The following is a 17,738-nucleotide window of genomic DNA, read 5'->3' on the forward strand; positions in this document are numbered from 1 at the left end:
CTCGTTCCGGGTCCGAGGATCAGTTGGGGTACTTTTGGGGATCATTTCGGGTCCTGGGATCGTTTCGGGTCCTAGGATCATTTCGGGTCCTGTACAGCACTTTTATTACATGAAAAGTTACAGTGAAAGGGGTGAATTTTTAATCAAATACACAACCTTTGTCGCACTTAGATCTTGGTATCCAAAATTAAATTTGTGGTTTAACCATGCTTTTAGTTATCTTAAAAAATCTTCAAAAGCAAAATTCTTTGAGAGGAAGCAATCATTTCTAAGAACTGGGAAATATATATATTAAATGGTATTCGGCAAATGAAGTATAAAAATGTGTTTTCAATTAGTTATTCTGAGATATTTTCGCCTAATTTGTCTTCCAACATGGAATGAAATGGAAAACAAAGGTGTTGCGGACTATGGAAGGGGGGGGGGGGGGGGGGAGGGAGGGGATGAAAAGCCAACAAAAAGAATTGCACACTGAAAGCCCCTTCAAAAGCCATGATTCCCGGTTGAATAAGATAGTTGAGATATATAAATAACCAAGCACCATAACAAGCGCCCACAATCATCAACGCCATTGATTAATTTAGTCCGCTGGGGGAACGCTATATAGAAGTAGACGGGGGTGTTCTTCGTATCTAAAAGGGTTTAAATTTCGAACTACTGCAATCCCTTGGGGGTGTTCAAAGTTCATCCCTTAGGTTGTCTCGCGCTAATAGTTGCGAGACCTATTTTGCATAAAACACACAATTACGGATATTGTCCTTCTTTTTACTTCTACCATACTAAAGATGTTATTTTTCGAGGGTCAAGGTTATGAGTTTACCGATGATCACCTCATCCTATTTGGATGGTGTCCCCTCCCCTCTGGTTTTACATGGATAAGGCACAATGTTGGGGTGCGACACTCAAAAAAGTACTTGCTTATCCATCCTTTTCAAATCTTTTCCTACTAAAACATAAAAATGAAAATTGCATTTATTTGCATTATAGTCGCCAAGCAAAAATAAATTATGATGCAAAGCGATCCTTAATTAGCCCCGATATTTTTGCGCGCCCTGCTGACAACACAATTACGATATGTCGTTTGCACCATCATCAACTATCATGTTTCGTTTGTACCATCATCAACTACCATGTCTCGTTTTTACGCATGCATGAAAACATTAAGAGTATAGCCTCTCTACGCTGTAAACTAGAGGGAGGGAGACGTAAGCACTTCTGTTCTTGTTAAAATCAGAGCGAAGGGTGCGTTTTCTTCTCTGCCTACGTCTTCCTCACACCAATACCCGTCTCCAGCCTAAAAAGTGGGTCAAAAAGTGCGCGCATATTCATCTGACACTTGAATGGGTTCCTTGTGTCAGTTAGAGTAAGACATCACGTGATAGGGAGCATGTGGTTGGTGCATGCACATCATCAGGTCGCCATAGTCGTCTTCGCACAGTACTGTGTTCTGGTGCAAATAGAATTTGTCCCCGACACAAAAACGGTGCCGGCACACTTGGCAGGCGAAGCAATCTAAATGATACACGTGTTGGCGAGCCCGCATTACCATCTCCAGCGGTGGTATGGTCTTGAAGCAGAACGAGCAGATGCCTGTGGTGCCGAATATCCTATGAGCATGCGCAAAAAGAGAATAATTAGCTTCGCGGTGTGAGCACGACAGAAGACAGTTTTCTTGATTTCAAAGAAGCTAACGTCTCACGTTGTTCTCGCCCCAAATGTTACACTAATGGGCCCCTAATGATTGAGCCCCAATAGCCCCAATAGCCCCAATAGCCCCAATAGCCCCAATAGCCCCAATAGCCCCAATAGCCCCAATAGCTCCAATAGCCCCAATAGCCCCAATAGCCCCAATAGCCCCAATAGCCCCAATAGCACCAATAGCCCCAATAGCACCAATAGCCCCAATAGCCCCAATAGCACCAATAGCCCCAATAGCCCCAATAGCCCCAATAGCCCCAATAGCACCAATAGCCCCAATAGCCCCAATAGCACCAATAGCACCAATAGCCCCAATAGCACCAATAGCCCCAATAGCCCCAATAGCCCCAATAGCCCCAATAGCCCCAATAGCCCCAATAGCCCCAATAGCCCCAATAGCCCCAATAGCCCCAATAGCCCCAATAGCCCCAATAGCACCAATAGCCCCAATAGCCCCAATAGCCCCAATAGCCCCAATAGCCCCAATAGCCCCAATAGCCCCAATAGCACCAATAGCACCAATAGCCCCAATAGCCCAAATAGCCCCAATATCCCCAATAGCACCAATAGCCCCAATAGCACCAATAGCCCCAATAGCCCCAATAGCCCCAATAGCCCCAATAGCACCAATAGCCCCAATAGCACCAATAGCACCAATAGCCCCAATAGCCCCAATAGCACCAATAGCACCAATAGCACCAATAGCACCAATAGCACCAATAGCACCAATAGCCCCAATAGCCCCAATAGCACCAATAGCACCAATAGCACCATTAGCACCAATAGCCCCAATAGCCCCAATAGCCCCAATAGCCCCAATAGCCCCAATAGCCCCAATAGCCCCAATAGCCCCAATAGCCCCAATAGCACCAATAGCACCAATAGCCCCAATAGCCCCAATAGCCCCAATAGCCCCAATAGCCCCAATAGCCCCAATAGCCCCAATAGCCCCAATAGCCCCAATAGCACCAATAGCCCCAATAGCACCAATAGCACCAATAGCCCCAATAGCACCAATAGCCCCAATAGCCCCAATAGCACCAATAGCACCAATAGCCCCAATAGCACCAATAGCCCCAATAGCCCCAATAGCACCAATAGCACCAATAGCCCCAATAGCCCCAATAGCCCCAATAGCCCCAATAGCCCCAATAGCCCCAATAGCCCCAATAGCCCCAATAGCCCCAATAGCCCCAATAGCACCAATAGCCCCAATAGCCCCAATAGCCCCAATAGCCCCAATAGCACCAATAGCCCCAATAGCCCCAATAGCCCCAATAGCCCCAATAGCCCCAATAGCCCCAATAGCCCCAATAGCCCCAATAGCCCCAATAGCACCAATAGCCCCAATAGCCCCAATAGCCCCAATAGCCCCAATAGCCCCAATAGCCCCAATAGCCCCAATAGCCCCAATAGCCCCAATAGCACCAATAGCACCAATAGCACCAATAGCCCCAATAGCACCAATAGCCCCAATAGCACCAATAGCCCCAATAGACCCAATAGCCCCAATAGCCCCAATAGCCCCAATAGCCCCAATAGCCCCAATAGCCCCAATATCCCCAATAGCCCCAATAGCCCCAATAGCCCCAATAGCCCCAATAGCACCAATAGCCCCAATAGCCCCAATAGCCCCAATAGCCCCAATATCCCCAATAGCCCCAATAGCCCCAATAGCCCCAATAGCCCCAATAGCCCCAATAGCCCCAATAGCACCAATAGCACCAATAGCCCCAATAGCACCAATAGCCCCAATAGCACCAATAGCCCCAATAGCCCCAATAGCACCAATAGCCCCAATAGCCCCAATAGCACCAATAGCACCAATAGCCCCAATAGCCCCAATAGCACCAATAGCCCCAATAGCCCCAATAGCACCAATAGCCCCAATAGCCCCAATAGCACCAATAGCCCCAATAGCCCCAATAGCACCAATAGCCCCAATAGCCCCAATAGCCCCAATAGCACCAATATCCCCAATAGCCCCAATAGCCCCAATAGCCCCAATAGCACCAATAGCACCAATAGCCCCAATAGCCCCAATAGCCCCAATAGCACCAATAGCCCCAATAGCCCCAATAGCCCCAATAGCCCCAATAGCCCCAATAGCCCCAATAGCCCCAATAGCACCAATAGCCCCAATATCCCCAATAGCCCCAATATCCCCAATAGCCCCAATAGCACCAATAGCACCAATAGCCCCAATAGCCCCAATAGCCCCAATAGCCCCAATAGCACCAATAGCCCCAATAGCACCAATAGCCCCAATAGCCCCAATAGCACCAATAGCACCAATAGCACCAATAGCCCCAATAGCACCAATAGCACCAATAGCCCCAATAGCCCCAATAGCCCCAATAGCCCCAATAGCACCAATAGCCCCAATAGCCCCAATAGCCCCAATAGCACCAATAGCCCCAATAGCCCCAATAGCCCCAATAGCACCAATAGCCCCAATAGCCCCAATAGCCCCAATATCCCCAATAGCCCCAATAGCACCAAGAGCACCAATAGCCCCAATAGCCCCAATAGCCTTAATAGCCCCAATAGCACCAATAGCCCCAATAGCACCAATAGCCCCAATAGCCCCAATAGCACCAATAGCCCCAATAGCACCAATAGCCCCAATAGCCCCAATAGCACCAATAGCCCCAATAGCCCCAATAGCACCAATAGCCCCAATAGCACCAATAGCCCCAATAGCCCCAATAGCCCCAATAGCACCAATAGCCCCAATAGCCCCAATAGCACCAATAGCCCCAATAGCCCCAATAGCACCAATAGCACCAATAGCACCAATAGCACCAATAGCCCCAATAGCCCCAATAGCCCCAATAGCCCCAATAGCCCCAATAGCACCAATAGCCCCAATAGCCCCAATAGCCCCAATAGCACCAATAGCACCAATAGCACCAATAGCACCAATAGCCCCAATAGCACCAATAGCACCAATAGCCCCAATAGCCCCAATAGCCCCAATAGCACCAATAGCACCAATAGCACCAATAGCCCCAATAGCCCCAATAGCCCCAATAGCACCAATAGCCCCAATAGCCCCAATAGCCCCAATAGCCCCAATAGCACCAATAGCCCCAATAGCCCCAATAGCACCAATAGCCCCAATAGCCCCAATAGCCCCAATAGCACCAATAGCACCAATAGCACCAATAGCCCCAATAGCCCCAATAGCCCCAATAGCCCCAATAGCCCCAATAGCACCAATAGCCCCAATAGCCCCAATAGCCCCAATAGCCCCAATAGCCCCAATAGCCCCAATAGCCCCAATAGCACCAATAGCCCCAATAGCCCCAATAGCACCAATAGCACCAATAGCCCCAATAGCCCCAATAGCCCCAATAGCACCAATAGCACCAATAGCCCCAATAGCCCCAATAGCACCAATAGCACCAATAGCCCCAATAGCCCCAATAGCCCCAATAGCCCCAATAGCACCAATAGCCCCAATAGCCCCAATAGCACCAATAGCCCCAATAGCACCAATAGCCCCAATAGCCCCAATAGCACCAATAGCCCCAATAGCCCCAATAGCCCCAATAGCCGCAATAGCACCAATAGCCCCAATAGCCCCAATAGCACCAATAGCCCCAATAGCCCCAATAGCCCCAATAGCACCAATATCCCCAATAGCCCCAATAGCCCCAATAGCCCCAATAGCCCCAATAGCACCAATAGCACCAATAGCCCCAATAGCACCAATAGCCCCAATAGCCCCAATAGCCCCAATAGCCCCAATAGCCCCAATAGCACCAATAGCCCCAATAGCCCCAATAGCCCCAATAGCCCCAATAGCACCAATAGCCCCAATAGCCCCAATAGCCCCAATAGCCCCAATAGCACCAATAGCCCCAATAGCCCCAATAGCACCAATAGCCCCAATAGCCCCAATAGCACCAATAGCACCAATAGCCCCAATAGCCCCAATAGCCCCAATAGCACCAATAGCCCCAATAGCCCCAATAGCCCCAATAGCACCAATATCCCCAATAGCCCCAATAGCCCCAATAGCCCCAATAGCCCCAATAGCACCAATAGCCCCAATAGCACCAATAGCCCCAATAGCCCCAATAGCACCAATAGCCCCAATAGCCCCAATAGCCCCAATAGCCGCAATAGCACCAATAGCCCCAATAGCCCCAATAGCACCAATAGCCCCAATAGCCCCAATAGCCCCAATAGCACCAATATCCCCAATAGCCCCAATAGCCCCAATAGCCCCAATAGCACCAATAGCACCAATAGCCCCAATAGCACCAATAGCCCCAATAGCCCCAATAGCCCCAATAGCCCCAATAGCCCCAATAGCACCAATAGCCCCAATAGCCCCAATAGCCCCAATAGCCCCAATAGCACCAATAGCCCCAATAGCCCCAATAGCCCCAATAGCCCCAATAGCACCAATAGCCCCAATAGCCCCAATAGCACCAATAGCCCCAATAGCCCCAATAGCACCAATAGCCCCAATAGCCCCAATAGCCCCAATAGCACCAATAGCCCCAATAGCCCCAATAGCACCAATAGCACCAATATCCCCAATAGCCCCAATAGCCCCAATAGCCCCAATAGCCCCAATAGCCCCAATAGCCCCAATAGCCCCAATAGCCCCAATAGCCCCAATAGCACCAATAGCCCCAATAGCCCCAATAGCACCAATAGCCCCAATAGCCCCAATAGCACCAATAGCCCCAATAGCCCCAATAGCACCAATAGCACCAATAGCCCCAATAGCCCCAATAGCCCCAATAGCACCAATAGCCCCAATAGCCCCAATAGCACCAATAGCCCCAATAGCACCAATAGCCCCAATAGCCCCAATAGCACCAATAGCCCCAATAGCCCCAATAGCCCCAATAGCCCCAATAGCCCCAATAGCCCCAATAGCCCCAATAGACCATCTTCATTCAAGCAACGACTTGCGTTCTCCTACTTTATCTGGCGTTTCGATGCGCTGTTTACGCGGGCCTAAGTGAAGGCTTGCCATAATGCACTGGTCTTTGAAACCCCCACCCCCACCCCCATGGTCCCGGGGGAGTGTGGGGTTAAGGTGGAGGTTTAGAGCACTTTTGGACGAGAATCTGTCCCGAGGGGGTGGGGGAATTGACTGTTTTTCGACTCTAAGAATTGTCCCCACCCTGGGGAAAATTGTACTTTGCAAGAAAATTTACTTTGCAAAAGTCAGTTTCTGGTTTGAGACTCTTTCTCTTTTGTAGCAAGCAATTCTATGTATCAGCATCAGCAGCACGTGGTAATCTGCACGGCGAAATGTGCGAAAACGAATATGAATGATAACTAACACCAGATGAAGATGATTGATTTTTTCATTTTTTTTAAAAAACTGTTATCCATAGTTATTAGTACAAATGTACTCGCTGAGGTGTACTAGATTTGAAAGATTAAGGCTTATTTCAGATGACGTGTTATCAAGTAGTTGCCTATAGTTTGCATCCCGAGGGGTAGGGGCATTTAAATGCTGTTTTGTCCCGAGGGGGTGGGGGCTTTTCTCTGTTTTGTACAGTGTCAAAGTCTATTCCCCCACCCTTCCGCGGGACCATGGGGTTGGGGGTTTCAAATGACTAGTGCATAATACCACACTTTTTTTTCACCCAGACCTTTGCAATATAAATAAGAGGCATATAAATATTAGCGTATGTATTAGCAAAGCAGTATACGTATTGTGAATTAACGGAGGGAGACCGGGGCTTAAGCTTTGAGTTCGCTAGATATATAGCGTATATTCTGATGAAGCAAAAAAAAAAAAGATCCGGAAATCTCTCCAAATGCAGCACAAAACATCTTTCTGTATAACTAAAATCTTCCATTGAGATCTAAAAACACAATTAAATTGTCAAAATATCGAGGTTTATTATTCTTTTTTTTTTAAATAGTTCGGATAAAAAGAAATTAAAAATCAACCAAATTAAAGCACTCAAGTATGAAATAGTTGTTTTTAAGATTGTCGGTTTATAGTTCCGGCGATAATGGAATGATATGTCCAAACAACCGGATATTGTCAAAACATTCGCAACATAATCGACCCTGAAGGCGAGTTTCGAAAGAAGCTCTTTAAGCTTGAAAATTTAACAAACATATCAAATAATGAAACTATGGAGTGATGACAGTTCGTACCAGGATAATGTGCGGACATCCCTTGCGACACCTTTACTTTCACTAAAAATCAAGGGAAGGAAATGTTGTGGACTAGGTTGAAAGGGGAGGAGCAAACACTCATCCGCCCCCTTAACCCACTCCAGAATGACGTCATGTCAAACCATGAATGATGTTGACGGAGTTTGTTTGCAACATGTTCGCATGCAACAGGCTCAGATATCTTGATGTATTTCTTGGTGCAAATTTCCCGATTCCTGCTAGTGCTTATCAAGGCGCATTTTTAGACAAAAATTAATCAGTGGCTCTCACATTCTGTGCGACTTTCATTGCATCTTTTTCCCTTAAAGAAGCACGATGAAAATCGGAGATTTAGGCTAAAAAATTGTCCACCTAGTTTATGTATAAACAGGCTTATTCACCTAGAGCGCTAATCACTTGTGATTTAAAAATCGTAATGTCAAATTTTTGTCCGCAAAAGAAGTCATACCCAAATCTTTCGCATCAATCATTGTGCTACATTCTGCTGTCATGCTCTATAAATACACTGTAGCACCATGGGCGTGTCTAGAGAAAAAACGCAGGGTGGGGTCCAGTAATTCAGTGACCACGGATCATTAAATTCAAATTGGCATCCTTAGCTCTGGTAATACCATGATCACCTAGGATTCTTTTGTCTTTCCTGAGGTACGATTACTAGCTAAATCCCATCGTAAACAAAAGATGGTTCTCAATTTCCCTCATGCATTAGAGTGTTTTTTATTAACCCGTAAAATAAAGTGTGATGGTCAAAGTGTAATAGTTAGGAAACACAAAAGAGAACAATGGAATTTGATCACAATACGATAAAGTGTAGTTCACGGGTTGATGAAAATCACTCTAATGATAAGGAAGATTTAGTTTCTAAATTTCCCAATTTCCCTCATGAATTAATGATGAGGGAAATTGAAAATAAAGTGTGATAGTCAAAGTGTAATAGTCAGGAAACACCCTCTCCTCTGAACACACGCCTGAGCATATTAACAAGCCCCATGCGCTAATACAGCTTATTTAGATTTTTTATGAAATAAAAGGTTGACCCTTGAGTTACACCCCCTTTTTTATGGTGTAATTGTCAGAATTTTTTTAACGGCTCTTTTTCTATGGGTCTTGTCATCGATCTATACCCCCTCCCCTCCCCCCACAGGACCCTGTGTTGCATGTGCTCACCTTATACCCCTCCCCTCCCCCCACAGGACCCTGTGTTGCATGTGCTCACCTTATACCCCTTCCCTCCCCCCACAGGACCCTGTGTTGCATGTGCTCACCTTATACCCCTCCCCTCCCCCCCACAGGACCCTGTGTTGCATGTGCTCACCTTATGTAGTCTCTTTTGCATAGTATCAAGTCCCCTCTGAAATAGAACTTAGGCCCCATCTCACTAAGCATCCCACAGCAATATGAGCACTTCAGGCACTCCTCGTGCCAGAATTGATCCAGAGCGCGTAGAAGGAACTGCGACTGGATCCCATTCCCACACTGTGCGCAAACCTATCGTGTAAGAAAATGTATTGCATTTTTATAGATCAAGTATCTATAATAATATTGAAGTGATATTTCACATGGATTTGACAAACCCGTCATAGGATTGCTCCACGCAGGTTTCGATCCATGGGATTCATAGTCCCCAGGGTAGAGAGCCAGGTTTTTGGACCACTGAAATAAATCCCAAGTTTGCCTGACCCTCGATTGAACCCGGGTCCTTTGATTTGAAAATCGAAGGCCGCGCACTTCAAGTACTTCTGCTCTCACCTTGCACCCTTCCTTACTCTGCTTATTCGGGGCGTCTCCGTTTGCCGAACAAGTTTCCTCGCTGATAGCCTTACAGCCCGGCAGATCAGCTTCCCTCTTGCTTGCTGATTGGCTAGAGCTTTTAACAGGTCTGGCTAGAAAGTGAGGGAATAGGAATTGAGAAAAGAATGTTTTGGTTGGACGGATCAAGGTTGATGAAATGGGAAATAACCTTCGATGTCACTGAAGTTGTTACCAGCGTCCAGCCTCAACAATTTGACAATCATGACATAAAGATATCGTGGTGTATAAGAGTACGGATACCAGGGGGAAATATGGGGAATTTAACTCGACCACAATTAGCTTGAGACACACTAAGATATAGTAGGCGAACGTTACACCAATGTTCTTCAAATGGAATCTCACGAAACTGGTTGGTCCTTTATAATGTAGTTTCTACCCTGTTGGGCTTATCGTAGCTAGGTAGCCAAGACAGGGTTACCACTACGCAAGCATCCAACAACTGAACACTTATCGCATTACACAGGCTCAGTCGGCAAAGATAACACTATTCCCCTATCCGCAATTAATGCTTTAGAGAAAAGAGGTTTATGTTGGTAAATTGAATATATGTTTATAAAGCTAAAATCGTACGAAAATTAGCGCTGGAATTAGCGGTAAATTTGATTAAGTTCTCGTACGTTTAATATATAGGAGTTGAAATTATTCTGGGCAATTAGATTTTCCACTCCCATCTGTTTAACAGATATATCTTGCGTGCAAGCTTATCAGTTTTTATTGCATTTTCCCACATGTGCAATCAATAAAATAATATTATACTTAAGATACGGATCGGGCTATACACCGAACTTGTGTGGCCCCCTTTCCCTGGATCCGAATGAGTGATTGTGTAATTGGTTTTGGCTGTTTTCTGTTGACTCTAGCGAAGCTCAGTATGGCCTCCGCCTTTTCTTGAATTGTTCATAGGGTATAAAATACAAATCCTGATAAATTAAGGTTAAAGTTAATCTAGCTTTGGATCTGTATTATAATGGTTTCAGAAACACAGAATATGACATTACAGATGACGCTGGTAATGTCGAGGGCTGCTCTCTTTTTGAGGACCCGGTGAATGCGTTATAATCTTGTTGCCTTAAAAGATCTGTTTTGCACAACTTTTTACCGCGGACCCACACAAATCAACACTCAATTTTTTATCTATGTTAAAAAAAGGCCTGTTATTCAGGCACTGTCCCGAATTTGTACAAAATCATGAGGGCGATAAAAAGCACGCTCAAAATTCAAGCATATCCGTCATACTCCAACACTTGTGGTTAGTGACATGTGTGGGTAATATACACAAAATGGACGTTTGTTAATCTAAATGGACCACCGAAAGTTCGAGACTCATCATCATTATATGAAACAGACGAACGCTGAAATATATAACCCCTTGTAGAGCTGTGTTTTAGCGGCAGGAAAATTGAAGTGGGTTGCTGAAAGTTAGGTATCACTACTCCTGAAGAACAAGCTCTGAGTAAAAGCTTTTAAACTCTCCTTTCGCTCAACAACAGCGGCTGTGTACGATTCAGACAAAACGGTATTCACTTATTCAGCGGTAAAACAATGAAGACCAATAGCTTCTTATGAACATGCAATATCGACTTCGCCTTCACAGTTTCATGGCAACAGTATAGACAATACTGATATTCCGGACTTACAGATCACACAAAAAGGGGATTATATGATATGACGAAATCCGCTTTTGGAGCGTGTCTCGATTCGAGCAACGCGCTTTATCGATTAAATGTTACTTCAGTCTCCATGAATCTCTGCGCTTTAATTATAAAGATTTGTCTCGTTCGGAGTGATCAATCGAGACTTACCCATCTTAGGCTCTTACAAGTTCCTTTCCGCGGTGCATTCTCTTGGTGGATTTAACCCGCGTCTAATGAATGGGTAATAAGGCCTATAAACACTGTTACGATCAATAATACGTGTAGTGTTACTTCCCAAGCCGTGAGATGGCTATCTCTTGTATATTAGGGTGGGGGTTCAAGATGACACTGATAGGAAACCGATTTGCTTTGTTTAGAGGAGAAGCGGATTTCCTAGGTGACACTCAATGTTACTAGGAAAAAAAAGAGCTTTCAAAAGTGAATAAAAACATCCTGCTGAAAGGTGAATTGTAGTGCCCTTTTTATGGTCAACCAAATAGGGACCCTTGGAATAACCATCTATAGTACAAGGAATTGGAAGAAGGAACGCACCCACATTTGTATGCTCAATCAATATTTCTACCCTGGAATTTAGAGCGCAGTGCCTGTCTTCACGTATAATGTTACTTTATGTGAGTACACGATGCGAATCCTAGTAAGAGGGATCAGTAGTTTGTTACTGAGAAACGCACACAAAGGGGAACAGAGTCAAGTGGGTGCGGATACCCGGCTTATACCGGATACGAACTGCTTCCTCTGTTTGTTAATTTACCAGTGAGATTGGCAAGGTTATCGGTCAATGTATACTATCCCCCACCCCACTGTCAGAATCGCTGTTCATTCGGCCTCTTCAGGCCTCCACAAACGCGTTCCGAGGATTGATTGAGAGGGAGGGGGAGGGGGAGGCCGGCGCGGATCTAAAATTCAACAAATTCTGACCGCTAAGATTTTGAACACCGTCACCACAGTTAACAGAATGAAGCTTGCAGCTCATACTTAACGTACTAAAATATACAAGCATTTTTGGTCTGTTTACAGCGGCGTAGCCAGGATTTTCAACAGGAGGCCAAAAGGCATTTTTTTCAAGGCATTTTCTCCTGTATTTTAGAAAATGACTCATACATTTACTGTACTTTGGCTGCTAGAAGGGGGGGCCGGGCCCCTAGGCCACCCCCCTGGCTACGCCCCTGGTATACGTAAACAGGTGTAAATAGGTCTAGATTGTGAGTGCCTGGTTCGCGGTCTTAGGGAGACCCCCCTGCCTATACGCCTGATCCACAAACGCAATCGTGCCGCACAAAGAGGGGGAGGAGACGGGGGGCTTTAGCTCCATGCTACACGACAGACCTTTTCAACACATTCTTTGTAATTCAGACCAAAATACGCTGCACGGCCAATTGTATTCGCTTTTTCCCCGCCAATACTTGGCCATGCTCGAATAGCAGCAAAATATCATTTTTTTATTGGAGTGATGTGTTCTTCTCCCTTTTCTTCAGAAGTCACGTGAGCGTTGCGTGGCCAGGCTTACCACACACCACATATGACAGAAGACGCTCTGTTTGATTTGATTGGACTAAGTCGCACTATCTATATGACTTGTACTTGATATTGATTTGGATTTAGTCTAGCAATTTTGGTAGACCCAGCCTTTATATATATTTTGACGTACGTTATTTTATATCTCACTTCAAAGGACCACAGGACGCCCAACGCAACACATTGTGGACGAGTAAGACTGGAACCCAGTTAAAATTCAAAATGGCCGCCGCAGCAAGAAGAGAAGCGAGGAGGAAACGCATCTTGGAAAACTCATCTGATCGCCTTCAGAAAATCCTACAAACCCGCCCAGGCTCCCCAACACATTATACGCCACATGAAGGCTTCTCTTACGAACAATTATCCAGTGAAACTATTGAGAACGACGGGGAAAACACACAAACTTTTGAACTGGGAAATGAAACGGAAAGCAACACCGAAATTACTTCGTCGAATGGAAAAACTTCAGTCGCTCGCCAAGAAAGCGTTGAGTCTGTTAAATCTTCGTCTGATGTTTTCGCTGGTTCAACAGAGTCTGCCGATGGTTTGGAGTCCAGTCCAGATTCTGGTGGCGATGGTAAAGGGAAGTGGTGGAGGTTACTGGCGAATCTGGTGCTTGCCTTGTTTCTTGTATGCAGATGGACGTACGAGAAACGAGTTTTAGAGAAATTGCACGATTTAGTTGTTGATGTTGAGGTAAGGGTAATCTTAAATGGGGAGTCTCCCTCTGCTAACTATGCAGAAACCATGAATTCAGTCACTGTCATGACTCAAACGATTTTGTTTTTGTGTTTTGGGTTGAATACATGTTACGGGAAGAGCTTTGGCATAGCTGTCAACTCACCAACATTAGGCAGGTGTCACAATATTTTATTTGGGAATGTTCATGCATTCTCTGTAATCACTGGCTCTCTTGGGTTTTTCACTGTATTTCACCGGATCTTACAAGATTTCTGTCCAAATTGGGTTGACATCTATGCTTTGGTGATACTTTTATAACTGTTTTTATATCTCACATGTCAATGGTAGACCAACATTCCACACATATTTTCACTGTCATGGTTGGATGGAGCTGCAATGCTTCTTATTTTACTCTTTTTGATACTGGAAACCAATATAGGTAATCGATATACCAATAAAATGTCATTGAATGCTTGTCCTTGTTTGTTGCCTATTGTTGCATTTATGTTATTCTGACTAATTTGTTAATGTTGTTTTTCTATAACAGTCATTTGTCTGGCCTTTCTTGGGTCTTCAGTTGCTTTTTCTCTGTTTCCCGGCATTCAGAAAGGTAACCGAAAATAATCTGTATCAAATTTTCTTACATTTATAGAAACATTTGTTATCTTTGCAAGACCACTGGCAAGTCTAAAGGGGAGGTGGTAATGTTAGCAAGATTCTAGGCAAGTGAAGAGAGGGAGGGGGTAAGGTTGCAAGATTGTTGGCAAGTCAAGGGGGGGTATGCTTAGCAAGATTGTTGGCAAGTCAAGGGGGGGTATGGTTAGCAAGATTGTTGGCAAGTCAAGGGGGGTATGGTTAGCAAGATTGTTGGCAAGTCAATGGGGGTATGGTTAGCAAGATTGTTGGCAAGTCAAGGGGGGGTATGGTTAGCAAGATTGTTTGGCAAGTCAAGTGGGGGAGGGGGTAAGGTGAGCAAGACACACTGGATTCCTGGCTTACTCACCCCCTTTTCTTGCAAATTGAATTTGACATCAATGTTTTTTTTTTCAGGCCTGTAAGTATATAATTGCACTAACAGAGTACAGTATTTCATAATATCTTTTATCTTTTGACAGACTTCCCAGTCAGGAGGGATTTCCCTGCTCACCGTTGCACTTCGATTGTGTGGAGTACCCATGAGTCTTACATCAACTGTCAATTTCATCCTGACGTCCATCATGTCTGCATCAAGTGACTTTTTGTTATTTCTGTTTGGTGCTGTTCTGTCAAAGCAAATACTGGACTATGCCATCATATACACAGATCTCTTCAAAACTTAGTCATCATTATTCATAGAGATATCTGCAGAAGTATATTATTTTAAAACTTAAAATAAGACTGCACTTTGCCTTTGATGGTCATAGTACTGCATGGCTAAAAGCTACGGTTGCATTTGCCACTAGATATTCAAAATGTCACAGACAAAATAATTTTCTTAAAAACATGCAACAATATTAAGCTTCAAATATTTTAATTTAAAATGTCCTCTCTGTCTTGCATGTTGAAAGAAAGGATTTTAATAACATTGGTCATCTTTTGAAGATTGTTATATTGAAAAATGCAAGAATGACAAAAGTTGAGGACAATTTTCCATGATATGAACAGATGGTTGGATCAATTCATGTTGGATCAAGACATATGCATCTATTAAAACCCATAATGGAGCAAGCTATTGTAAATTAAATGAACAGCAAAAGGCTTAGACCTATAGTATGTACCGATTCTGTTACAATTCTGCTACAGTTATCTGGGAGTACCATGTGTTAGTGAAATTTTATTCTAGGCACACACATGCCCCTAGAATAAAAATCATGAGCTTTGAGCCAATTACAGAATTCATAAATGTTTTTGTGAGTCAAAAGGTGTCATTGAGAAAAAAAAACATTTCTATGGATATCAATATTTTTAGTTAATCTCTTGTAAAACAAGTCTTCAGTTGAAATTTTCAGCTGGTGCTGTTCTGTTTATCTTTTTAGTACCCTACTCTAAAAAATATTTTATGTTTCTTGAAAAGGTGAATTCATAATTACATACATTACACCTAAATAAAGTCTTATTATAAGCAGTACTGGTACATTTTTTACCGTTCTTTTTACCGTCTAGAAGGATGACAAAGCATTTTCTTATCAATGTATTTAATATTGAAATGAATACCTTTGAAAAAAAAAACCTTTTTTAGTCAAAAGTAAAGGTGTTGAGTTGACCGTAAAAGTTTGGCACACAAAATTTTTTCTTTGTTATAACTGAATTTGGCCTCCAATTGAGTGTTGTTAAGGAATATTTCAAGGCTCAAGTATATCTCATGCATTATACACCTGCTAACCTAGAGCCAGATTTTGTGAAATGAGATGAAAGGCAGAAAATGTTTAAGAAGCTCTTAAAGAGGTCCAATGTTTATAAATACTAGTTAAATAAGACGGAAATTGTTCTGATAATGCTGCTTAGCTAAAATACCGATGTCTAATGCTGCTGAAATTTAATATCAAAATATTAAGTTTTATAGCTTCATCTATCATCATTAATGTCTCGGAAAGCAACCAGATGTGAAGGTGAGGCCTGAATCGCAGAAAAACCATTCTTGTATTTCAACATTTGTTCGGAGTTGCAGTACCATGCACACATGGTTTAAAGCAACTAACAATTTAGATATTTTTATCGCCATCTTAACCGCGGAGGGGGAGTGGCAGGGTAATTTGTCATCGTTTTTAAAAGCGGACACGTTTTTATTATTATTATTTTTTGCATTATCCTCTTACTCCCGTATAATCTAATGCTGTACTTATAGCAGTAAGGTCACAATAGAACAGGGGGCTGCCCCACCCCCAGTAGAAAATAGCAATTTAAGAAAGAAAAACTGATATGTCGCACCCACCCACCCACCTCTACTTAGCAGATACAAATAATGGCCGAAGCTTGCCCTCAGACCAAAAATTCTTTACCTGTGGCCATCATGCTCAAAATATTCCAAAATGGAATGCAATTAAATTAAGGTGAAACCATTCTATCAGTTCCATTGGCCCAAAAAGTTACGAATGCAACCATATTGGATAGTGTTTGATTGGACTCGACTTCGGGGCCGGTCCATCTAACACGGATTCGTTTGAATCCGTATACTTTTTGATACGTTTAGACCTTCCGTCCACACTAACACGCGCTTGATCCAGCGAATCCGGATACTTTTGAAAATGCCGTCGAAAGTGAATCAAAATGAATCCGTATACTTTGGTCCGCAGTGTGGACGTTCGAATCCGTATCAAAATGAAAACGATATCGTCATATCGCATGCGCGCGCTGCTTTGACCATGCGCATATCATAAAAATGACGTCACCCTGTACCTTTCAGTGTTAGTGTGGACGGCTGGATCCAGGCGAACACGATGCGAAAACGATAGTGTGGACGCGAATCTAGTGATGCGTTTTCGGCGAAACGAATCCGGATACTTTTGAATCCGTGTTAGTGTGGACGGCCCCTTAATCGAACATCCGATTTTTGTGGATCCCCCTAGCTTTTCTCAAATGATCTACTTCTGCGCTTATTTCTTCGATTGTTTCCTAACGCTAGCTTTTGGCATATAGCGTGTTTAGACCTGAGGCGAAAATCTTCGAGACATATCCTTTGTTGCTTGTTTTGTCTGTCAGTTAGGGCGCCGTCCTGGATCCATCTCGGTCGATTAGCAATACTATTTTTTTTGGAAGTATTCTTGATGAGAGGTGTTTCGCGGGGTTAACGTTAAGAGGATTAATTCAGACTCCATTTAGGGTTTCATCACGTATTATAGCCTTCGTAAAGTAATTAGAGCAAGTGTTCTTAAGCCTTCCGCATGGCCCACTCTCAGAACAACCCTGCAGAAATCAGCCTACATTAGTTTTATCACCTGAGCTTTTAAAAAGAAAGTCAAGACAATAACAACTCAATTCTTTTGTGTCTATGTATGGCATTTTCCATAAAGTTACTCAAATGTCGGATACGTTCTGAAAGGTTCATCCTCTCTGAATACCATAGTCGCGTGAGGTTGTATCTCATTTTAGCTGCTTTCCCTCTTAAGGTAAATGAGTTCATCCGAGAAACGTGGCTCAGACTAGTTTCGCCCGAGGGATTTTTTTGAAGCTAGTTTCATTGTTTTAGGAATATTCTTGTGTTGTTGGATGTTTGCTCACATACACGTATATTTG

At 43.8% G+C, this 17,738-nt stretch overlaps 2 protein-coding genes across 2 annotated transcripts; one reads left to right on the forward strand and one right to left on the reverse strand.

The window, feature by feature from the left end:
- Window positions 1-751: 751 nt before the first annotated feature.
- Window positions 752-11,718, reverse strand: LOC5509436 (LIM domain only protein 3). The gene is made up of 4 exons (XM_001629885.3): window positions 11,478-11,718; window positions 9,613-9,746; window positions 9,179-9,351; window positions 752-1,607 (listed from the first exon to the last, which is right to left on the reverse strand). Exons 1-4 carry the CDS (start codon window positions 11,479-11,481, stop codon window positions 1,355-1,357), a joined length of 564 nt encoding a protein of 187 aa, XP_001629935.3. The 5' UTR covers window positions 11,482-11,718; the 3' UTR covers window positions 752-1,354.
- Window positions 11,719-13,056: 1,338 nt separating this feature from the next.
- Window positions 13,057-15,271, forward strand: LOC5509423. Its single transcript, XM_001629901.3, has 3 exons — window positions 13,057-13,541; window positions 14,074-14,136; window positions 14,642-15,271. Exons 1-3 carry the CDS (start codon window positions 13,068-13,070, stop codon window positions 14,843-14,845), a joined length of 741 nt encoding a protein of 246 aa, XP_001629951.2. The 5' UTR covers window positions 13,057-13,067; the 3' UTR covers window positions 14,846-15,271.
- Window positions 15,272-17,738: the final 2,467 nt, after the last annotated feature.

The sequence above is a fragment of the Nematostella vectensis genome, chromosome 10, assembly GCF_932526225.1.
Source record: "Nematostella vectensis chromosome 10, jaNemVect1.1, whole genome shotgun sequence".
NCBI lineage: Eukaryota > Metazoa > Cnidaria > Anthozoa > Actiniaria > Edwardsiidae > Nematostella > Nematostella vectensis.